The 9,833-nt window shown below is 39.7% G+C and overlaps 1 protein-coding gene across 1 annotated transcript; it reads left to right on the top strand.

Moving 5' to 3' along the window:
* Positions 1-136: 136 nt before the first annotated feature.
* On the top strand, positions 137-9,555 carry LOC144641090 (polycystin-1-like protein 2; the record flags this gene model as incomplete). Its single annotated transcript, XM_078500138.1, is given in 10 exon segments — positions 137-262; positions 560-751; positions 1,240-1,473; positions 2,365-2,923; positions 2,926-3,119; positions 3,558-3,794; positions 4,276-5,173; positions 5,222-5,844; positions 6,341-6,515; positions 7,495-9,555. Coding segments are annotated over 10 exon segments (4,731 nt in total), but the record flags the coding sequence as incomplete, so codon positions are not given.
* Positions 9,556-9,833: the final 278 nt, after the last annotated feature.

Here is a 9,833-nt window from a genome sequence, read left to right as displayed (position 1 = left end):
AAACAAACAAACAAACAAACAAGCAGGCAAGCAAATACTTCTCAAAACGCCCTGATTCAGTTTGGCAAATTCATGGAGAGTAAGTTCAAACTGGTTAAGTACAGGACGCATGAGTGCCTCTTGTTTTACTCTACAGGTCCGCTTCACAGTTATTGAAAAGATCTCCCGGATTCCGATATCAACCATGACAGATGTCAATCAAGTGTCAACCATGATGGCGGCCGCAGCAGAAGCGAAAGAGTTTGTCAATTCTACAGCTCAGGTACAAACCTACAACACTGACTGTGCGTGTTTTTTTTTTAATACTTTGTGTATGGATGCGTTGTCAAAATTATTTGACATCTTTCGTTTATACAACCTACCATCTAGAGCCTTGACATACAGAGAAAAGTACAACGTTTGATTGAATTTCAATCTCACGAGCAAAGTTTTGCTACTTTCCTTACCATGATACCGACCCTTTCCTTTGAAACATTCACTTTACAGTTAGCTTAAACAAACAAAGAATGTCAACAGTTATTTTGCTACTTACTGATTTTGCCTTGATGCTTTTTTCCAGCAAATAGCCACTGATACGATTTCAAGCGGGATAACACTTCTATTTAACAAATCTCAAGAGGACGTTGGTGTGTCCGTGATCACGGAAGGAGCGGAAAATCTTGTGAGTGCTGTGTTTAATATCTTGATGTCAGCGTCATACAATGCTGATTTCCGGCGGAAGGATGCCACAAACGGCGCGGATCAGGAAAAGGTGCGTTTCTTGTTCTAATTTCTTCTTACAATATCAACGCATCTGCAAACACATAAGTGTTCATCGTCAACTTGGGTAGTGTTTCAATGACGTACTTACTGCTGCCTCACCTTGTACGATCGTAACTATAGTGTATCAAGTAATGATATTTATAATAGTAATCATCATCATCATCATCATCATCATCATCATCATCCTCATCATCATCATCATCATCATCATCATCATCATCCTCATCCTCATCCTCATCATCATCATCATCATCATCATCATCATCATCATCATCATGGTTTATTAGGAGCGCTTCCACTGAGTGGCTCTTTGTCTAATGCTATCTAAAATTATTGTAACAATATTTATAGTAAAATGATAGACTAAAAAAGCTAGAATTTATCTATTAAATAACATCTTATCTGGCTCAATATATACAAAACATTGTGCAGCTCAAATAACCTAACAGAGCTGTTCTCTTACTTTTTCGTCATTAGAGTAAAGGTCTAGCTTACGAAAACATGGAAGCTTTTGACAAGGTCGCCGAGGCTGTATTTAACAAGCTATTACCAGGGCAAAACGACATCGAAATTCCAACCAAGTCGGCCATAATGACCTGCAGAAGGGCCAGAGGCGCCGCTATTGTCAAAGATCCCATAGTCGGAGGAAACGCAAGTGTCAAGTTTCCAGATATTGAGGATTTATTTGGCTATAAAGCTGTGGATGTTCAGGTATATGAGTATTGATTTTTTGGGAATATTTGATTTGGATTTGGATTTTGGGACTGTTTGATTCGGAATCAAACGTTGTTTGATTCGAAATCAAACGTCGATTTTTGTTTTTCAAGGTTTTCGTAGTCAGCCAGGTTAAACGTGTATTTGACTGATTCTTACCACTCTGAATTAGTAGTAAAATTTAAAAGTTTGTGCTATTATAGAAAACCAGCAATCTGGCCAAGAATAAGCCACAAACATTTGGCCGTATTGAGTGCATATATGTGTCCATATTTTAATTAAAATCCGGACTGGGCTTTACACATAGTACGTTTTTCAATTTAAAATGACAATCTCAAGTTTAGTAAGATATAGGTCTTGCTTTATTGGGATGAACATTCTTAACTGCAACCTCCTTTGTTATATTTTTGAAGTGCCCTTAATACCAACTTCCCTTTTCGGTCCAAAATTGATCAACTAAACCAACCAAAAACAATTTTTTTTTATGGATCATGAACATTCAATCATTCTATACACCATTTTAATAAGTCGAGACGCCATTTTGAATATATAACTTTCCGCAAATGACGTCGTTAATGAAATATTCATTTGTGCCTCGACGTATTAAAATAAAGTATCTACCATTGTAATAGGCCGAGGGGTCATTTTGAATATTTTATTAATGACGTCATTTGCAGAAAAATAAAAATTCAAAATGGCCCCTTGACTTATTAAAATGGTGTATACACACGACCTTACAGTTCAAATTTTGCCGGAAAGCCTGTAGCTTATCACAAAAAAATTTTAATTCGAAAATGCAAACATCGAATATGGTGTGAAGCAAGACATCATTCTAAAGACTTTTTTCGTGGACAATTCAATAACCTTATCTTTCTTTATCTATCTTAGTTGCTATACATTCCAACAAACCCATTCACATGGGACAAGTCAAGCAAATTAGTGACAACATCTATTTTAGATGTCAAAATCAAAGAGGCCCACGGAGCACGCCAGGTTATAAACATTTCCAATCTAGCAGAGGAGATCGATCTTCAGATTCCTTTCGAGCAATTGACAACTGTGTCAGCACCAGACGTCTTCTTCAAGCAAACAGACAATGAGAGTATACAGTATCACACTTATGAAGTCGAAGATACCAACGAAGCAATTGAGTTCAATGTGAAGCCATTGGAAAAGCAAGAACAGTTGACAATTTTAGTAATGTACGGGAAGAAGCCAACACTCTTGGACCACGACCTGCAAGTTAAACTACCAAACTTTTCGAGCTGCGCATTTCCAGGAAATTTACCTTTTGAAGACGACAACTGTACGGAGAATCCTTTCAGTATTTTCCTACCAAGTACATACTTGAATAAAGTTGGTACATATTACATTGGCGTGAAATACGAAGGAACGCCTGGAAACCAATCTGACACTCAAAGCCGACAAAGGAGGGATTGTGGGGGAGGGGACGGTCTAAACGGTCATTGGAATGCATTGAGTACAAAGATCCCCCTCCTACCCAACCTTCGAATGGAAAGTTTTCTCAAGGGCAACAGAGCTATGATAAGTCCAAACACAGCAACTATACTATAGAATCGTTGGGCCTGGGATGCAACTATTGGAATCCCTCTGGTAATCAGTTCTCTGGTGGTGGATGCAGGGTAAGGTTCCATTTGTGACAACTTATAAAAAATGGAATATTTTGTTTCCACGAGAACGAAAGTTCATAGTAAAAATCGTCTGGCTCGTGGTTCTCAGTTCTCTAGTTTTTCTTGATGGTAAATTGCCACACCACACCACACTAGGCCACACTGCATCTCATCACAGCACAGCACAGCACGCCTCGGCACAGCACAGCACAGCCCTGCACACCGCACTTCACTACAGCACACCACACCACCACACCGCACTGCACCGCAATTGCCCTCACCGCAACGCACCGCACTACATCGCACTGCATTGCACCACATCCTCATTGACACTCTCATTGAATAAAGTTTGATTGATTGACCATACAGCAACGCATGATCTTACGACTCTTGACAGGTTTTGTCTTTGTTCTTATTGATCTGACGATGAAAAATTCATTTTATTTCTAGACTGGCCGCCGACGTACACTGTCACGAACCATGAGCTGTCGTTGCAAACATTTAACTTCGTTTGGCGGTGGTCTGCTGGTAAAGCCAAACCCTATCGACTTCGATAAAGTATGGATAGCCTTTGATGATATCCATAATAACATGGCTGTACTAGCTACAATGATCAGCATTTTCTTGCTTTATCTTCTGGTTGTTATATGGGCACGCAGAGCTGACATACGAGATCGCGATTCCCAGGTAATGACCAGATAATAATTTAGTTGTGCTGGTAACGGAAATAATAGACTGCCTTAAAAAAGACAGCTACTTAGATATGCTTTAGTTGCTACGAAAATACATGTTCATACATGCCTTAATAAATAGTCACAGAAGAACAGTTTATCCCATGTTTATTTTTAAAAAGGTTTCAAGATATTATAACCATGTATTTATTAAAATATATTACAATTCATGTTTTTTTTTCTCCAAAGGCTTGCAGTTTAGACTAAGTTATTTAGTAATTATTCTATGTCACCTTCATCCAAAACATAATACTGGTCATAAATTGTTTGGAAGAGGGACGGGGCTTGGGGTTGGGTGTTGGGAGGAGAGGGGCTGTAAAAGAGAGGATTTGCATTAACTACTTTTCTAGTTTAGCGAAAGAAATTAACAATATTTAACATTATAAGAAGTGAACTGTAACCAAATTAAGTTACTTTCCATTAACTTATCTTTATAGGAAGGCGTAGTAATGATTGGAAAGTCATGGAACAATTATGCGTATGAAATTACCATATCGACCAGTAAAGGAAGAAATTCAGGCACCACGGCTAAAGTCGCCTTTATCATTGTTGGAGAAAACGGGACCAGCGGTGTTATTCCATTGAGCAAGCTCACTAAAATCAAATTTAACAGGGGCTCAGTTGTTACATCTACTCTTTACCTTCCAAGCTCACTAGGCCAGCTATTATATATCCATATTTGGCATGACAATGGAGGAGACAATCCCTCGTGGAGTCTCGATCACGTGGTTATCCGGGACAAATTGAGCGACGAAAAGTGGAGCTTCATGTGTGGAGAGTGGTTGGCAGTTGAAAGTGATGATGGGAAGACGGAAAAAGTTATATACGTTGCAAACATCAATGAAATAGCAAATTATAAGCACCTGTTCTTGTCGAACAGCGCAGACGGTCTTTATGACGAGCATTTGTGGATTTCTGTAGCAGCTAAGCCACCGCAAAGCAATTTTTCTCGCGTGCAGCGTGCCTCGTGCTGTCTGTCGATTCTGTTTTGCACCATGATCGCAAACGCCATGTTTTATGATAGCGGTAGAGTTGACACTTCTCCCGTATTTTATCTCGGTCCTATAAAGATCAGCATGCGTCAACTGATGATAGGAATCCAGAGTAGTTTGATCATATTTCCTATCAACTTGGCCATAACTCAGCTGTTTCGTAAATCGTCTACTGCGACTACACCTGCAACAGAGGAGAAACCCAATACTTCGCTACCTAAGACGGAACCAACGCTCTTTACTCGACGATTCGGACGAAGGGTGTCGGGCCAAAAATACCTTCCTATGGCATACCAAACAAACATCACAAGCAGTATGTCTACCATCATCTCTACGTCTGACAGTACTTTGAACCTCAAGGCAGATGACACTAAAAAAACCGGCGACAAAGGGATTGCTACCATCATCTCTACGTCTGAGAGTACTTTGGAACTCAAGGCAGGTGACACTAAAAACACCGGGGACAAAAGGAAAAAGCTATTGTACCGTTGTTTGTATTACCTGGCTTGGATTTTGTGTTTCGTGTCAGTGTTTGTTTCAGCATTCTTTACACTGTTATACTCTCTCCAATGGGGAAGTGAAAGATCACAGCAGTGGCTTCTTTCCTTCTTTGTTTCGTTCATCCAAGACGCGGCAATCTCTCAGCCAGTTAAAGTTGCTGTTTTTTCAGCATTGCTTGCTTTCATCCTAAAGTTCTCCATGCAGCAAAGAGAAAGGCACCAAAGATTTAAAACGCAGAGAAAAACAAGGACAGGCAATGATGAAGAGAGTACTCCCTCGACCGAGGTTCAGTTTGACGACAACGTCTCAGGGGACGACTCTCTACCATTGCAGAAAGCTGCGTTAGAAAAGGCGAAGATGAAAAGGATGAAAGAAATAAAGTCGTCAGAGATCATGACAGATGTGTTGTTTTATTCGTTGTTTCTTCTTCTTTTACTTATGGTGGCTTATGGACACCGAGATCCAATCGCGTATGAGATGACTAAACATTTGGAGGATAACTTCGGGTTATCGGTAAGTAGTCGAAGCATTCCTTAAGTGCCTTCGTGCGGACAACAGAAAGGGGTCGCTTTCAGTTGAGCTATAAACTAAATTGAAAGTTGCAAGTAGTTTTTCTCATTGGACATTTTCTAATGACTGATGCAATATCAAGTAAACATGCTTTGAGCTTAATGGTAGGAGATTTGACTTTCTCAACTTAGACGTTCGTAATAAGCCTCATTAAACTATTCGTTAAAAAGATTAAATATCGATGAAGTAAATAGTAGTTTGCGTATGCAACCTACATGTATAGAGGGAGAGAGGGTGGTATGTATTTAATGCGATAGTGAAGTAATTTTATAATGTCAATTTTTCCAACTTTCATCTGCAAAATCATTTTTGGCGAAGGAGATTACAAACATACAAAGCAAAGGTTTCTTTTTTCGAGAATTGTTTATATATGTAATAAGCAATTGTAAGTTATAAAAAGTACCACAATAACCACTATTGTTAACTGCTCCCTCCTCAGGCTACGCATTTTTACGACATTTATGGCTGGGCTCTATATGCCTTTATTCCAACTATTTTTGTTGGTCCATGGTATAATGGAATGCCTGCTGTGGACTCAGAAGATGGACTGTTGAATGACAGGACTTCTACTGTTGTTGGCATGGCGCGTCTTAGACAGCTACGAGTTTTGAATAGTAAGTAGTGTATGAGGATTAAACGTCAATATTTTTGGTACTTATGGTTTTGTCGTGGCGTCTCACCTGTCTTGGTGATGAAGCGTGTGCGCCACAATGTTCCTTAGAGCTTAACCCGGCAGGGACTGGTGGACCTATCCAAGTTTAGCCTGCCCTCCAGATTAGGGTTGGGTTTGGGAAAAATCAAGTTTAGTTTCGAGGACTACAGAAGTAATGTCCAGCCCCATTCCTCACGGAAAGTTTGTCAGTGTTGCTTGAACTCCTAACTTGGCTTTACATGTATTCTATCTTTGCGGGTCCAAATCACTGTGTTAATTTCCCAGCAATGTCAGATGCATATATAGCCAAACGGACGAGATTACAAAGACTTTGAAAATCAGTAATCAAGTTCGCAATATTTTTTCGAACTACCACCAAATATCCAAACTGTCGATGAAAGGAATGTACGGCAATTAGCAAAATGGTCAAGTGTTACACGTACGCAAAACTGCACTTTTTACCATCGCTTCTTACTTTCAACAGCTGTGTTCTCAAAATTGCAGTAGTTTACGTAGAAAACGGGATATTTACCTGTGTCATAACAAATTGTTCCTTAACGGGCAACATAAAGATCATCTCAGAACTACGAAGCTCAAATTTAAATGGACTGTTCAAAATGCTAAATAAATTATTTCGTTCAGTTTCTCAAAATGGTTCAATTTCTTTTTGGCAACTGAGAAGATTGAACAACGAAATAAGGAAAATCTGTCTGTCTGTCTGTCTGTCTGCCTGCCTGCCCACCCGCCCGTCCGTCTTACTGTTTAACTGTCTGTCTGTCGCTATTTATACATCGGTCTGTATACTTTTCTATATCACAAAATGTTTGACGCCTTTAGACGAAGAAAAGATTTAAAAGCGCTTAAGTATTCAATTCGGACTCATATTAGTTATTTTTAACACCGTAATCATATAACAGTTCCGAAAATCATTTTATTTTCAGATTCTTGCAGCAGCATCCCATTTATAAGACATTTATCTAGAGGTTGTTATGGACCGTACACCTTTCAGGATGAAGACACAAACTTTTATCAACCTGACTGGGTGCCGGCTCCTCCTGACATACCAGTTGTAAATTTATCACATGAAATATGCCCCAAGCCCTGGCGGTATCACACAGCTGCGGAGCTGAAAGGCGTTCCAATGTGGGGCACGACAACCATGTACTCAGGGGGAGGGTATGTCGCAGAGCTTGGTTACTACAGGGCTAAGGCGCAACAGGTAGTCACAGAACTCGTGCATCACAAATGGATTGATCGACGGACGCGCGGTGTGTTCGTTGAGCTCACTGTTTATAACCCGCAAGTGAACTTGTTCAGTGTTATCTCGCTACTGGTGGAAACCATGCCAACCGGGGCAGCTGTAACATTCCGTAGAATTGATACCATACGCGTTTACAGATACGTAGGCGAGCTTGCTAACGTGGCGTTGGCTGCGGAGCTCATCATTGCTTTAGTTATCATATTCTTACTGTACAAAGTTATCAAACGGCTGTACCATCAGAGGCTGACATTCTTCAAGAGATTTTGGAATTTAGTAGACCTGCTTCAGGTACTTTTCGCATTAGTCTCCATTGCTTTGTATTTCGTCAAGATGGTAAGCATCAACGCAACCATGAAAGACCTCAGCGAGAACCCCTTTGTTTTCGTCAGCTTTTCGCTGCTACTTACGTGGAACGAGATTGATACGTACATGATAGCGTTCGTTGTATTTCTTACAACGTTAAAATTTTTGTACCTGTTGAGGTACAACAACCACATTAAACTCTTAAATCAAACATTTTCTAACATGCGAAAGGAAATACTTCTCTTCATGGTTCAATTTATGTTCTGGTTTATCCCTTTTGTAATTATGGCTCACATCTTATTCGGAAGTCATTTACAAGCCTTCATTTCTCTTCCATCGGCATTTCAAGCAATGCTGAATGCTCTCCTTGGTGCGTCCTATTTTCATGATTTGCAGCAAGTGGACCGTGTCATTGGACCAGCCTTGTTTTTCAGTTACAGTATTCTTATGGAACTCATCCTTCTCAACATGTTTGTATCCATAATAAACGCCGCCTTTGAGAGTAGAGAATCCGAACTTGACAATTCCGAGACTGACCCAGAACTTGTAGAGTTTATACTTAAGCGTTTGAAGGCAATCTTAGGAGTGAACTTGATCTCCTCGACCGTAAGCCCTGAAATAGATGAAAAATGGTACGTGGATGATTCTAGCGACGAGGAAAATGACAACAGAATCATAACTACAAATAACTACTTCAATATATTGAACAAAAAGATAGTAAGCTTGCAGAACAAATTCAGGAAGGTCTCAATCATGGAGGAAGAGGAGGAGGAGGATGTCTTGCTAGAAATGATGCTCATTAAGCGGGAACATGAGGGTTTAGCGTCTTCAGGGAGTGCGAGCTCAGAGACAACGGAATCTTCGTTGTAGAAAAAAGAAAAGACTAAAGTAGTTTAAAAACGGTGGGGTTAGTACATCAAGACCATTACTAGTCTTCATTTAACAGTAGAATGTTTAAGTTTGTTTTTTATTAAGCGCCAAAGAAGAACTATTTAATCCAGCAAGTGGAGATTAAAAGAAGAAAAAGTGATTTCTACACAGTAATTTAAATATGCGATTTATAAAACCGGTTTCGTCTTGATCGCTATACAAAATTCAAATATAAACATACGTCATGTAGCAACACACGAAAAATAACTACTCGAAACCAGGTCCTTATTATTTGGAACAAAGACTCGGCAACAAGAGTTTTTCAGCTCGCTTTAACGTGACAACAGTCCTTGGGATACGGGGATTAAGATGATGTTTAGTAATAATTTCTTGGCTCCGACGAACAAAATCTCTCAGAAGTGATTGTAGTCACAAGGGGAGTATGGGGAGATTAGGTCCAGGTCGCTTGTGGCCGCGCACTCTGGCTAGGGATTATGTTGACACGCAATTACTTTATGTTAAATCGAATCATTACATAACGTGAATAAATTATTATTATTTATCTTAATGTTGTGCTGGAGTGATTGCCTCTTAAGCCTTGAAAGGGACCTGATCTTCCGCTATATCGTACCTTTTTTCGGCTCTCGCCACTACCTTTCAGTTTTTTTTCTTCGCAAAAACTACGCAATATTGCAAAAAGGTTTGATTTTTTTTCCGGTTCGTCACCTTAAAATCCTAGCCTTGTCTTATTTTTTCTTTTCCCTCTCCACTGCTTTCCGCCCCCTGCCATCCTGTACTCGGCATTTCGTGGTTTGTTGGTAAATACACTAATATAGATTATATTTT

The sequence above is a fragment of the Oculina patagonica genome, unplaced genomic scaffold (genome assembly GCF_052425735.1).
Source record: "Oculina patagonica isolate OP01 unplaced genomic scaffold, crgOcupat unplaced673, whole genome shotgun sequence".
NCBI classification, from domain to species: domain Eukaryota; kingdom Metazoa; phylum Cnidaria; class Anthozoa; order Scleractinia; family Oculinidae; genus Oculina; species Oculina patagonica.
The sequence above is the reverse complement of the archived record's forward strand: the minus strand, read 5'-3'. Positions and strand labels throughout refer to the sequence as shown.